Source organism: Canis lupus, chromosome 2 (genome assembly GCF_011100685.1).
Source record: "Canis lupus familiaris isolate Mischka breed German Shepherd chromosome 2, alternate assembly UU_Cfam_GSD_1.0, whole genome shotgun sequence".
NCBI lineage: Eukaryota > Metazoa > Chordata > Mammalia > Carnivora > Canidae > Canis > Canis lupus.
Window position 1 is genome coordinate 22,352,178 of NC_049223.1, and position 13,785 is coordinate 22,365,962.

Consider the following 13,785-nt stretch of genomic DNA (forward strand, 5'->3'; position numbering starts at 1 on the left):
ATTTTCAAATGGCAATGTAGTTCAAAGAATCCCCATATAACCATCACTCAGAATCAACGATTATCAAATTTCCCTCCACTTCATCCACCCCATTTTCTCATTAGTTTTTTTTTTTTAATATTTTTTTTCTTTATTTATTTATGATAGTCACAGAGAGAGAGAGAGAGAGAGAGAGAGAGAGGCAGAGACACAGGCAGAGGGAAAAGCAGGCTCCGTGCACTGGGAGCCCGACGTGGGATTCGATCCCGGGTCTCCAGGATCGTGCCCTGGGCCAAAGGCAGGCGCCAAACCACTGCGCCACCCAGGGATCCCTTCTCATTAGTTTTTAAAACATAATTTTCTTTTTAAAGCCTGAGGAAAAAAAATTACTTATTTTATTACTTATTACTTAGTTATAAGTAAGTAAAAAATTACTTATAACGTCATCACTTGAAGTTGATAGTTCTTTCCGTGATTTAGTTTTTCAACCGTAAAGGCTGTCATCTCTTTTCCATGCTGTTTTGTCCTCTTTGCACTTTGTTTCTTAGCTACCTCTCCCTGCTTTGCTGGCTGTGTAGGGGAAAGAGCACAGAATTGGGAAATAGTTCTTGATCTTGGCTCTCCTGGCTACCAGCTCTTTCTCCTGCCTGGCTTGGTCCCCAAAATGGGGCTTTTGGACTTTCTGTTCTGTGAGGTCTTTCAAGCTCAGATTGTTCTGTCACCAGTACACCCAGCAGGCACAGTGTGTTCATGTCATCACAGGGTAGGCAGTTTGGGTTGATGACTGCTTGGTGGTTCTCCTCAGACCAGAGTCCTCTCCATACTAACACGATGACTTTACCTCTGCTCCCCAGAACAGGAAGAGAGAAGCCGGGAAGCTATTGAGCAGTGGCGCCAGTGGCATTATGATGGCCTGTACCCATCGTATCTCTATAATCGCCACCACATCTGACATCTTTATTGACCAAGACGATGGAGACTGAGATTCACATACCTACCCCACGTGTTTGAACAACGCTTCCACACAAACAGGCCTCTTTGGAGGGTCTCAACTTGGGGCTTGGTGTGGTAAACACACAAGCCTTTTGCTCTGATTAAGATGCCCCGGCTTTTGCTTCTTTGCATCTGTGGGGTTAGCACCAAACTAACAGTGACTTCCCCTTACTTGGCCATTGTCTCCCACAGTAAGATTCCTGTCCTGTAGAACAATGAAAAGGATCACAGTAAAAAGAAAAGATGACATGTTTGCTTACAGCTTAGAAATAAATGTGCTCAGTTGACCCTGAGTATTATCTTCTGAAAACTCATCAAACCGAGCCATGCCAACTTGTCTCCCCTAGTGACAAGTTACTCTGACTTAGGCATTGAAAGCCTGAACTCAAGGAGTATGGCTCAGGATTCTTCTCAGTCTGTGTCACCAAGTCACATAAGCATAACAGAAATGTTCACACAATTGTTTAGATTAAGACCATTCTCTGGGAGTTACTGGGCCCAGATGCTTCCCCATGTCTCTGACATGTTGAGGTTCAACTGCGGTTCCTTAACAGCATCAAATCAGAAGCCAGGGTTACAGCAAGGCCAACTGTAACCAAAACAATAAAGCAGAAGAAATTTAGGCTTGGTGTTAGGTACTTCAGTTTCCCTCCTACTGCCTGCACACCTTAGCTTAAGGCTGCTATAACACTGCATAACAAACCCAGTGGCTTCACACAGTAAAAAATGTATTCTCTTACAGTTCTGGAGGCTAGAAGTCCAAATTCAAGGCGTCAGCACAGACACATGCCCCCTCTCTCTCTCTAGGGGAGGATCCTGCCTTGCCTCCTGCAGCTTCTGGTGGCTGCAGGACTCCTTGGGTGTTGGCAGGGTCACTCCAATCTCCACGTCTGTTGTCACAGGACCTTTCCCTTTGTGTCTTCACATCTCTTCCCTCTGTATTTCTCTATCTCTTCTCAATATCATTTCAAAGTGAACTCTACACCCAACATAGGCCTCGAACTCACAAATTCGAGATCAAGAGTTGCATGCTCTACCTTTTTGTAAGGACAGCAGTCATACTGAATAAAGGGGTGGGGGAGGACACAACCAGCTTCTTACAGTGATCCTTTCTTCTCTCCAAACCACTTTGCTTCCAGCCCCAGACTCACCAACTATCCTACTTTACCCTTGCTCTCAACTACCCTCAGCAATTCTACACTAAGAATGCAGAACAATCAAGAACAATTATAGCAGGCACCTCTGTGGGGTCATAGTATATTAGAAAATACAGAGGACTCTAAATGAAGCATTCTCTCTCAGCCATCTCCCTGCCCCTACCCCCGGTTCCTTTGCTTCCCCTGAGACTTGGGTCCCTGGCCAGCCAGTCCACCCTGCTTCTGAGGTTGGGATCTCAGGGCAGTGTAGAGGGACTTTGCTTTAAGGAAAAGCCGCTCAGCTGTGGTAAAATACTTCTTCACCAGGGATGGGATGATTGATCAGAGCAGGACATTTTGTACCAAATGCATGTATTTTAAAGTAATCTTTATTTAAAAAAAAAAAAAAGATTTTATTTATTTGAGGCAGGGGAGAGAGCATAGAGGTAGAGGGAGAAGCAAACTCCCCACTAAGTAGAGTCCAATGGGCTCGATCCCAGGACCCTGAGATCATGACCTGAGCCAAAGGCAGAATACTGAGCCACCCAGGTGTCCCTAAGTAATCTTTTAAAAGGCTGATAAAACCTAGCAATTAAGCAAACATGCATATCCAAAAATCACTTCATCTATAGTTAGCACTCTATTTTCTCTCACAAATTCCAAGCAGGAGCTGAACTGGCCTCAGGGAGGTAACAGTGGCACAGGGCACACTCTATCATTAAACGCTGTCACCTGGGCAGGTGGAATGGAGGGGCCCTTCTCTTCTCAGGAGTCCTGGGATTCATACTTTGGAGATTCAGGCTTGGGGCACAAGTCCCTGCACAAAAGCCAAAGCAGTGCCCAATTTTTCAGTGGCATGACGCACTTGTGTTGAATGTGCCTTAACCATGATGACTAGTAGCTGAGCCTCTGGAATACTCTGATTATGCTCCACAGTGTGTATGCTAAAGCTGTGCTACCAACATATGCCTTCACTGTCTGTGGGTATCTAAGTTGGATCAAACTAGAATGCTTCCAAAAGGGAACCAGGAGAATAAGGAAAACTTCCCTCAGAATTGGAGATGCAGAGAGAGGCAGAGGGAGAAGCAGCTCCCTGCCGGGAGTCCAATGTGGGACTCGATCCCAGGACTGACATCACGACCTGAGCCGAAGGCAGACACTCAACCACTGAGCCACCCAGAAGTCCCTGAAAGCTCCCTCTTTCTAACAAGATCTAACAAGAGTTAGACCACGTAGCCCATTATTATATTGTCACAGGCATGTTCCTTGCTTCTTTCCATAAACAAGGAGATCATCATCGAATCAGGTCCTTTTACCATAAACCTTCTCACGGTGCAGCTGGTATGGCTCTCTGCAGCGTAAGCACACTTCTTTGGGAGGCAAGGGGTAGGGGGTGCTCAGGTAATTGTCTGGGCTCCTAAGTTATCTCTCAATAAACCCATTTTGTATTTTCATCACATGGCCCGAGTGTGTGTGTGTGTGGGTGTGTGTGGGGTGTTTGTGTGTGTCTTTGCTCCCTTTGCATGTCAGTGAAAATGCCACTTTACTTACCCATGCCTCTATTAATAAGACAAACCTCTGGAAATGAAATGATGGGTCAGGACTTATACACGTTAAACTGGATAAATCAGGTTTCTCTTCGAAGACATTCTATGCGCTGTCACTGTACACATCTGCCAATCCTTTCCTATACCAAGCCGACTGAGAATATTGGGGGAAAGGCTAGGAAGGGGGAACTCTTTCAGGATATGCAATCCATGGGGTTTCCTCAGACAGCAAACATCCCCTTCAGGTCTAGCCTCCAAATCACACCCATGTATAGCAGCCATACATTTCTACCAACAACCCCAAAGCCTCAATGGAAGGACCAGCAGCCTTAAATGAGAAACTCTGCAGATGGCTCAATATTTTATTATTATTTTTACTTATTACCTGATGAGACAAATTACTTGAGAAGGGAGAGTTCGAAGTTTCAAAACATAAATCTCAACAGAAAGGAATGGAGTTTGCCTGCTGTTAGCCACCTCCCATCTCTGATCTCAACTGGAGACATTCATCAGCTTGTGTAGAAAAAAAGGTCAGAGAGGTTCCTCTCTGAACTGTTGGGCAGGAGATGCATGCGTGGGCTCCCATCTGCTTCCTACTGCACCCCTGACTGGCAGACCAGATCCCTGCCTCTGTCTTGCTCTAGCGCGTGGGGCTCCTCATTGTAGTGCCTAATCACACACCTAGATGAGAAATTCTCGCTGAGAGGCATGTAGGAGCAACACATCCCTGTCCTTAGCTGGGTTACTAAATGAGAGAAGACCTGGTGAGTCAACCAACTAGGGCTGGTAGTTGGGCACAAGCACTGCAAGCTGAGCTGACGGCTCGCTCTGATCCCGAGGCCAGTCCGCAAGCTGCTTGCTGGGTCAGGGGTACAGGTGAAAGTACCTTGTACTTTACATCAACCACATGGAACTGAAACAGTCTTCTTGGTTGGCCAGATCCAGTCTCTGAGCCGTTCGGTTGGTAACCCTAATTGACAAGGGGGAATGTGTGTGTTTACACATCCAAGTTATGTAAACAAAAAGAAAAAGCAAAGCACTGCTCTCCACCTTAGCCATGAAAATGGAGGAGCCACATTTTGCGTCCTACTGGTGATAACACATCTAAATGCCTTCTGGTAAAAGGTCCAGCAACTAGGTAGAGGGCAGCTGATGGATTCAGACCCACAGCCACCCACACCAGCAGGAAGGAATGCTCAGGCCATACTGATGTCAAGAATCCAGGACAGTGGGGTTGAATAACCAGTTTAAGACAATAAAACGGTCTGTCTTTGCCTCTTCAATGGCTATGCTTGGCACGTTGGCCCTTGATAAAGAACTCTGACAAAAAAAAAAAAAAAAAAAAAAAAGCAATCTATTACCTCGTTTTACCCCCATCCTTAACAAGGACCCCATTATACCTCAATATTTTCAAATTCCACCCAGAATTCCTTCACTGAAAACCAATCAGTCATTTTTCCTGGGTAGGGACAAACATGCCAAAGGTAACACGAGCGGGAATCTGGGCACCCACATTTACTAGGAAATCAGTAATGAAGCAATTTATACTTTATTAGGGACTGGCCTTGTCAAAAGTGTGGCCTTTTGGACTCCTCTGTTCTTTCATTACTCTCCCCTAGTCCTATAGGGATTCCAGGTAAGTGGTTAAAAACAAATTTGTTGAAGGATGAATTGGCAAAAACTCATTATTTTTATTTATTTATTTTATTACTTTTTAAGATTTTATCTATTTTTAAGTAACCTTTATACTCAATGTGGGGCTTAAACTCACAACTACAAGGCCAAGAGTTGCATGCTCCACTGAGGCAAGCCTGGTGCCTTCAAAACTCATTATTTTAAATGTTTTTTTAAGAGAAAGAGAGCGTGTGCAAGGGGGAGAGGCAGGGGGAGGGACAGAGGGAGAGGGAGAATCCTAAGCAGGCTCCATGCCCAGCACAGAGCCTAAGGCAGGCTTGATCTCACAACCCTGAGATCATGACCTGAGCTGAAATCATGAGTCAATATGTAACTGACCGAGCCACCCAGGCGCCCCAGTACAACTCCTTTAGAAAAATATTTTGGCAGTTTCTTTCTTTCCTTTTTTAAAAATATTTTATTTATTCATTTGAGGGGCAGAGGGAAAGGGCACAGGGAGAAGGAGAAGCAGATTCCCCACTGAGCAGGGAGCCTGATGCAGGGCTTGATCCCAGGACCCCAGGACCATGACCTGAGCTGAAGTCAGATGCTTAACCAATTGAACCACCCTGGTTTAGCAGCTTTTTTTTTAAAAAAGCTAAACATATACTTACCATTTGACCTGGAAATCCCATCCCTAGATATTTAACCTAAGAGACAAAAACACATAACCAAAGAAAGACTTCTACCTGAATATTGGTAGAGGCTTTATTCATAATGGCCCCAAACTGGAAATACTCTTAACTCAAATGTCTATCAACAGGTGAATAAATAAATTGTGGGGCATATCCATCCAGCAAAATACTCAGCAATAAAAAAACAATGAATTACTGATCCATGCACCTACACGGATACATTTTGAAATACACTGAATGAAGGAAGCCAAATACAAGGGGGTGTTCTGCAGGATTCTATTTAAGTGAGGCTCAAAAGGCAGGTTGAAACTTCAGGGATAGAAAGCGGATCTGTGATGGGGGTGGAAAACAGGGAAATCGCAAAACCTGCTGATGGGATGGAAATGTCCTACATCTTGCTTGTGGTGGTGCTTACCTGGATGTCTGTATTCATCAAAACTTAATGAATCATACACTTAAAATGTGTGCCTTTACTATGTGAAATTTAGGCCTTACTAAAGCTGATTAAGAAAAAGACCAATATTTGCTTGCTTCGGCAGCACAGATACTAAAACTGGAAAGAAAGATACCAAAAGAGAAGTCTTGGCTCAAGCAATATTACCACAGCCTTTGTTCCAATCGGAGTTTCAACTCACATTTTCGAATCCCTTAAATCAATTTCCTAATTCTGCAAAAAGGAGACACACTCAATCTGGTCTTGTTTTGGAAAAAAATCATACAGTCGCTTATTATTCGTGGATTCCCTTAATTGCTAAAATTTATTAGTAACCCCAAAATCATTACTTGTGGGGTCTTTCTGGTCATCTATGTATGTGCAGAGCAATGAAAAATGAGTTACCCAATGTACACACTCCCAGCTGGTGTCAAACTGACATTCTTGCTCATTTCAGCCCTGATACTGTAAGCAAATGTCCTTTTTTGTCATGTTTTTCACATTTTTGTGCTTTTTGTGGATGATCTTGCTGTTCAAAATGGCCCTGAGCATAATGGTTTAAGTGTTATCTAGTGTTCTTCAGTAGAGGAAGGTTGTGTGGTGTGCCATGTGGAGAAGATATATGTGCTAAGATCAGCTTCATTCAGTCATGATTTACAGTGCTGCTTTCTGTGAGCTCCACATTAGTGTATCAACAATATTTATTTAAAATGGTGTCTAAACAGAAACACACTTAAAACAAGGTTACAAAATGTAAGACAAAATGTAAGTCTGTGTGGTCTAACCTGTGTAGGGCACAGCAGGGCTCATTCTCATTTTGATCTATACAGTTTGGCGTTGTGTCTATACTGTCAACATTTTTTTTTTAAGGTTTATTTATTTGACTGGAAGGTGAGCAAGAGGGAGAGTGAGAGGAGGAGAAAAAGCATCCTTAAGCAGACTCCCAGCCCGGTGTGGAGCCTGATTCCGGCCTTGATCCTAGGACCCCAAGATCATGACCTGAGCCAAAATCAAGAGCCAGGGACAGCCCCGGTGGCGCAGCGGTTTAGCGCCACCTGCAGCCCGGGGTGTGATCCTGGAGACCGGGGATCAAGTTCTACATCAGGCTTCCTGCATGGAGCCTGCTTCTCCCTCTGCCTGTGTCTGCCTCTCTGTCTCTCTCTGAATAAATTAAAAAAAAAAAAAAAAAAAAAAAAATCTTTGGGCAGCCCTGGTGGCTCAGCGGTTTAGCACTGCCTTCAGTCCAGGGCGGGATCCTGGGGACCTGGGATCAAGTTCCACGTTGGGCTCCCTGAATGGAGCCTGCTTCTCCCTCTGCCTGTGTCTGTGCCTCTCTCTCTGTGTGTCTCATGAATAAATAAATAAAATATATTAAAAAAACAACAACAAAAACCCAAAATCCAAGAGCCAGCAGCTTAACCAAGTCACCCAGGTGCCCCTCAGCTTCTTTTAAATTTTAAAACTTTCACAACTTTTCCACAAACTGCTATTAAATCAACCTATTTCTTCCATTTTGTATCTATTATTTTCTTTAGATATATCACTGTTTTTTTCCTCAATATTGGTGAATATAGAATTTCATTTTTTGAGCCATCCATCCTTGAGAGCTGTATTGTTTCCAAACATCTACCCATGGGATCAGATGTCTATTTTACCTGTCAAGGACAGCTCTGATGTGCTCCTATGAGTGACACACTTAGGCAAACAGATTTACTCTCCTGACTTTTAAAAATCCACGTTCTGGGATCCCTGGGTGGCGCAGTGGTTTGGCGCCTGCCTTTGGCCCAGGGCACGATCCTGGAGACCCGGGATCGAATCCCACGTCGGGCTCCCGGTGCATGGAGCCTGCTTCTCCCTCTGCCTGTGTCTCTGCCTCTCTCTCTCTCTGTGTGACTATCATAAATAAATAAAAAAAAAAAAAAAAAAAAAAACAAAACTTTAAAAATCCACGTTCTCAGGCACATTTAAATTTTTTTTTTTTTTTATTTATGATAGTCACACACAGAGAGAGAGAGAGAGAGAGAGGCAGAAACATAGGCAGAGGGAGAAGCAGGCTCCATGCCCCGGGAGCCCGATGTGGGATTCGATCCCGGGTCTCCAGGATCGCACCCTGGGCCAAAGGCAGGCGCCAAACCGCTGCGTCACCCAGGGATCCCCTCAGGCACATTTAATCTGCTATACACATCAAGCTTCACTTGCATCCTCATTCATTTTACGTAAAAGTCCAGTTCATGTTATCTCTTCCTGTCAACTTTGCTAAAAAGTTTTTGTTTGCTAATTTAGATCACTGTGTACTTCCTCTGTTTGGATGGACTATGATCACATAATAAACCCTACATTGCCAATGACAGGGTAAGGAAAAATTAAACACATGTTTGGACTTATATAAAAGCATTTAATACATTGATAAACAGAATAGTATTAAAAGACTGATCTCACTGATGAATCATAATTTCAATCCAAACAAGTAAGTTCCCCTTCTGGCCCTCCGCCCCTTCTCATCGTTGAGTACTCTATGAGACCTCCAATGAAAGCCCTCCAACATCTAGAGTAACTGAGAATTTGATGATTTTTTTAAATTATTATAGTACCTTATAATACTTATTTATGATATACAAGTGAACGGGGAGACTCTTATGGCGCCCTTGGGTCCAACAGGAATGTGTACGTTTCTTTCATATGAATGGGATTGCTGGTGTTCAAGTCCTTGTCAGGCACTTCTTCACATACATTGTTCTAATTTAAGTTTATGGCATAAACTAACTAAGCCATTAAAAATATCACAGTTTCAAGTGCCTTTGGTCCTTATTAAGAATCAAACACTTTATTCTTTTCTTCATTAGTTAAAAATTAAAACAAACAGCTCCTGGGAAGTGAAATACTCCTAAAAATATACCTTTTACAATATAACCCTAGGAGGAATGCAAAGGGTCAGACACAGCACCTTCTACTCCTATTGAGCAGAATTTGATGAAATCTAAGGCATGTACAATGTGTTCTGGCTCTTGAAAACAAACATTTCCCACAATGAGCTCCTGTAAGCATTATGCCTTACCATAATACCATCATGGGGGAAACCTGATCTATTTCTAGATAGAATTTAAAATCCCAATATAATAATCTTACCAATTTACTCGATCTTTGGATGGTATCAGCATTCACTTGGAAAAGCAGGTTGCCCAGGTGTAGGAATCTCCTAAACAGCATTTTTTTGGGTGCTACTTTGAACAAGGTTTGACCTACAATTCTTGATGTGTATGATAAAATATATCTGCAAATCTCAAACTCCCTGTCTTTCAGAGATGTTTCTGTTTTTCTTTTTTTCAAGATTTTATTTATTATTCATAAGTGACATAGAGAAGCAGAGATATAGGCAGAGGGAGAAGCAGGCTCCCTGCAGGGAGACTGATGCAGGACTCGATTCCAGGACCCCGGGATCATGACCTGAGCCAAAGGCAGAAGACACTCAATCACTGAGCCACCCAGGTGCCGTTTTTGTTTTTCATTGTTCACACCTTCTTAAACTCTGCATTCATTTTGGTTAGAGGTTTTGAAGTTTCTTTAAGCCACATTTAAACAAAGCTGTGTACTTTAGAATGATGAGATTTTAGGTGTTTCTATTAAAGAGCTCCACAATATTGTAAAGGCACAAACCATATAAATATGAATTAAATGCCACATGAGGCAGTGAATTATTATATTTGAAAAGCAAAAGAAAGGTAAGAATGGAATTGAGAGAAGGAATCTGGCTTTGATGTCAATATATCAAGATTATATCAAGGTTGATGAATATAATTATCCATATGGGAAAAGTTGTATTATTTGCAGAATTTGAGTGCTGAAAAGTACACTTCAACATCATTTACTCCAAGCCTCCTCATTTTCTAGGTAAGAAAACAGAAGCCTAGAAGTCACACAACCTATCCAGGGTGAGCTAAATTAATTCTTTTACTTTTGTTTGCCCATATAAATACGAGAACTTTACTCTGATCAAGAAGCAACGCTACACATTATATAACCCAAGACATACAGCAACACAGCTCTCAATTTACCTTTCAGTTTCTGAGCAAAAAATCTGCACAAATGCAGCCATCAGTAGCAAGAACATGGGAGAAAACAGTAATTTGATTCATCACTTAAAGATCATTGTTATTTTCTGTTTTGTTGCTTTGATACCAAATTTAAGTAGGCAAAACATGTAGGTTTAACAAGTACTTGTTTGGACTGTGTCAATCAGGAATATGAGCAATACGGAGCCAATACCCTTGCTTTTCCAGAGCCGTAAGAAACAATGTAGGTCGTGGGTACCTGTTTGAAGTCAGGGCTATTTAAGGCTATTCAGAAATTTGGCATGTTCTTCTCCTCTTGGTAATAGGGTTTCTCCTCCTATCTTTGGGCCCATTTTTTCCTAGAAAAATGAAAATAGTTTAGTGAGAAATGGATCAACATTATTTGCACAGATCACTAAAATTGGTTACCTTGCAAATGACCTACCTTCAGCATTCCATCTCGTTCCCACTTGAAGAGGCCACAGTTACTGAAACAGAACAGATGAGATTCACTCAATGGTGAAGTATGGGCTGATACTTAAAAACAACTGGGTTCACTGCACTTGCAGGAAGAGAACCTGCCATCCAAACAAAAGATGAGGTAACACTCATATTACAGGTTACGTTCTAACGCTACTGAAAATACAGAGTCCAATGATTTGAGAGATAGTCTTCAGATCTTTTGTAAAAAGCTAGATACTTCAAAGATGGAATATGAAATCATAGTGTAACAGGGTATGCACATGGCAGGTGATAAACACAAGAGTGGCTTCTACTGATGGGCATCAGAAAGAGACACAGAATATGAAGCTAGCCCTCTGATGCCATGTAGTTTTGGCTTCCCCCGTTCCCCTTTTCTGGAACTAAAAGCTTGTGATAAGAGAAGTTGAATCTTCCTTCTGATCTGCCCAATCCTTCCTCCCTTTTCAAACTTAAAGATGTTTACTCTCTTATTGTTCAGAGGGCCTAGAGACTTTTGTTCGAGTCCAACCCTGAGAAGAGATATGGCTACTACACAGAAAGCTTATTTTTCCACAACGTTCACTCTGCTGAAATAAAGCTACCTGCTTTTGTACATAAAGTTTTATTTGAACACAGCCATGTCCGTTTGTTTTTGTATTACCTACATTGCTTTTGAGGTCTAACACCAAGCTGGGTAGTCATGAAACAGACCACCTGGTTTATGAAGCATAATATATTTGCTATCTGGGCTTTGACAGAAAAAGTTTGCCTTGTTCTGTTTTAGATCAAGAATTGACAAGAAAAAGTCTAGAAAAGCAGTTGTGACAAAAATAATAGCACTGCCTGCAGGATGAAAAAGCATCTTGCTCTTCCCTTTGTGAATTGTACTTATTACTTATTCATGGAATTTTTCTGATCCTCAATTTTATAGAAGCTCTTGCTGTTAAAATATTTCAGAGAAGTATCAATATACAAAAAAAAGGTATCAATATACAGAGAGATACTTTGAAAAATTATAATCCAGATTGTAACAATTACACAAACCAACTCCTGACAAGGTAATGAACTAGCATGGGGTCTGGAGCTCCTCAATCCCAATCAGCCCTGGAGAAACTTGGAAGTGAAGTATGAGTTCCAGGAAGTAAACAAAACACAAAATACAAGCAAGTAGGAGGTGACACTATCCTGGAGGGACATTCTTGGGAAGTCTAAGGAGATCTTGAAATTGCCTAAGACTCATTATCATATTTGATCCTTTAAGAATAAGTCAATAAAGTAAAAAAAAAAAAAAAGTAAAAATCAATCTCCTATATTTGAAAATTAAACAGTATTACTCTTAGATGAAACAGGAAGTCATCAAAGGCATTAAAAAATACTTAAAAAATTTTTATTTAGGTAAACTCTATACCCAATGTGAGGCCTGAACTCACAACCCCGAGGTTGCAAGCTCCTCTGACTGAGCCAGCCAGGTCCCCCAAGAAATACTTTTTAACTATAGGCCAAATGTAATGGGAAACACTGAAGCAGGACTCCTTAGAGGGAAACATGTAGCTTTAAACACATTGACGAGGGAACAAGAAAAGTTAAAAACTAGTAAGCGGAGTATAAGCAATTAGCTGAAGTTGTCAAAAGGATACAGAGAAAACCCAAAGAAACAAGGAGGACAGAAAGATAAAGACAGAAATCAGTAAAACAGAAAGAAAATCAATAAATATGAAGAAAGCTAAAAGATGGTTTTCTGAAAAGAGAAAGAGAATAACAAGACTTATGTCAAAGCTGATCATAAACAAGAGAAGAGATATAATAGCACAAAACATAGAAAGTGCCTATTAATAAAAAGGGGTAAGAGTTTAAAAACAATGAAAATTTATTAGGAACCACCATATGTTAATATATTTGAAAACCTAAATAAAATGAATTAAAAAAAAAAAAGCTGAAGCTGAAATTGGCAGAAGAGACCATGAAATTGAAATGGTAATCAAGCTACTCCTGGACCCCAAACCCAGGCCTGGAACTAAATAATTTTACAGTTGAAAACACGTCTAACTCACTTACAAATATACAAGTGGACCCTTGAAGAAGATGAGAGAGAATAGGGGTACTGGCCTCTGTGCAGTTGAAAATCCGCATGTATCTTTGGACTCCCCCCACAACTTAACTACTAATAGCCTACTGCTGACCAAAGCCTTATTGATCATGGTCAATTAACACATATTTCTACAATAAAGTCAGCTAGAGAAAAGAACATGTTATTAAGAAAATCCTGGGCAGCCCGGGTGGCTCAGTGGTTTAGCATCACCTTCAGCCCAGGGCATGATCCTGGAGTCCCGGGATCGAGTCCCATGTTGGGCTCCCTGCATGGAGCCTGCTTCTCCCTCCTCCTGTGTCTCTGCCTCTCTCTCTCTCTCTCTCTCCCTGCATGGAGCCTGCTTCTCCCTCTGCTTCTCTCTCTCTGTATGTCTCTCATGAATAAATAAATAAATAATCTTTAAAAAGAAAGAAAAAAGAAAGAAAATCCTAAGAGAAAATACATTTAGGTACTATACCATAGTTATTAAAAAAAATCTGCATATAAGTGGAGCTAGGCAATTGAAACCTTCATAAAATATTAGCTAATTGAATATAACTGCATACTAAAATAAGAAATCCTTGACATAACCCCCAAACCACTAATAATCCAATCAAAATGGGCAGAAGATATGCATAGACCTTTTTCTAATGACACACAGTTGACCAACAGACACATGAAAAGATGCTCAACATCACTGATTATTAGGGAAATGCAATTCAAAACCACGAGATATCACCTCACACCTGTCAGAATGGCTAGAATCAAAAGGACAAGAAATAACAAGTGTTGTTGAGGATATGGTGCTC

General features: G+C 41.5%; 2 protein-coding genes across 14 annotated transcripts in view; one reads left to right on the plus strand and one right to left on the minus strand.

The window, feature by feature from the left end:
* The window catches only part of MCM10 (minichromosome maintenance 10 replication initiation factor), a 106,113-nt gene that overhangs the window by 57,616 nt on the left and 34,712 nt on the right, over positions 1 to 13,785 (minus strand). For 5 of the 12 annotated variants that reach the window (XM_038530104.1, XM_038530102.1, XM_038530103.1 and 2 more), the window contains exons 19-20: positions 10,892 to 10,934; positions 10,193 to 10,805 (exon numbers count right to left, since the gene is read on the minus strand). In XM_038530104.1, the coding sequence (XP_038386032.1) occupies positions 10,722 to 10,805; positions 10,892 to 10,934 (127 nt within the window). In that variant the 3' untranslated portion in view covers positions 10,193 to 10,721. Of the gene's footprint in view, positions 1 to 332; positions 1,178 to 4,541; positions 4,626 to 8,771; positions 9,842 to 10,192; positions 10,806 to 10,891; positions 10,935 to 13,785 lie in introns of those variants that run through there. The other 7 variants (XR_005355300.1, XM_038530101.1, XM_038530100.1 and 4 more) reach the window with 4 other exon arrangements.
* The window catches only part of UCMA (upper zone of growth plate and cartilage matrix associated), a 34,807-nt gene that overhangs the window by 9,358 nt on the left and 11,664 nt on the right, over positions 1 to 13,785 (plus strand). The window contains exon 5 of one of the 2 annotated variants that reach the window (XM_038530108.1): positions 10,286 to 10,326. In XM_038530108.1, coding sequence (XP_038386036.1) covers positions 10,286 to 10,305 — 20 coding nt within the window. In that variant the 3' untranslated portion in view covers positions 10,306 to 10,326. Of the gene's footprint in view, positions 1 to 833; positions 1,266 to 10,285; positions 10,327 to 13,785 lie in introns of those variants that run through there. The other variant, XM_038530107.1, reaches the window with a different exon arrangement.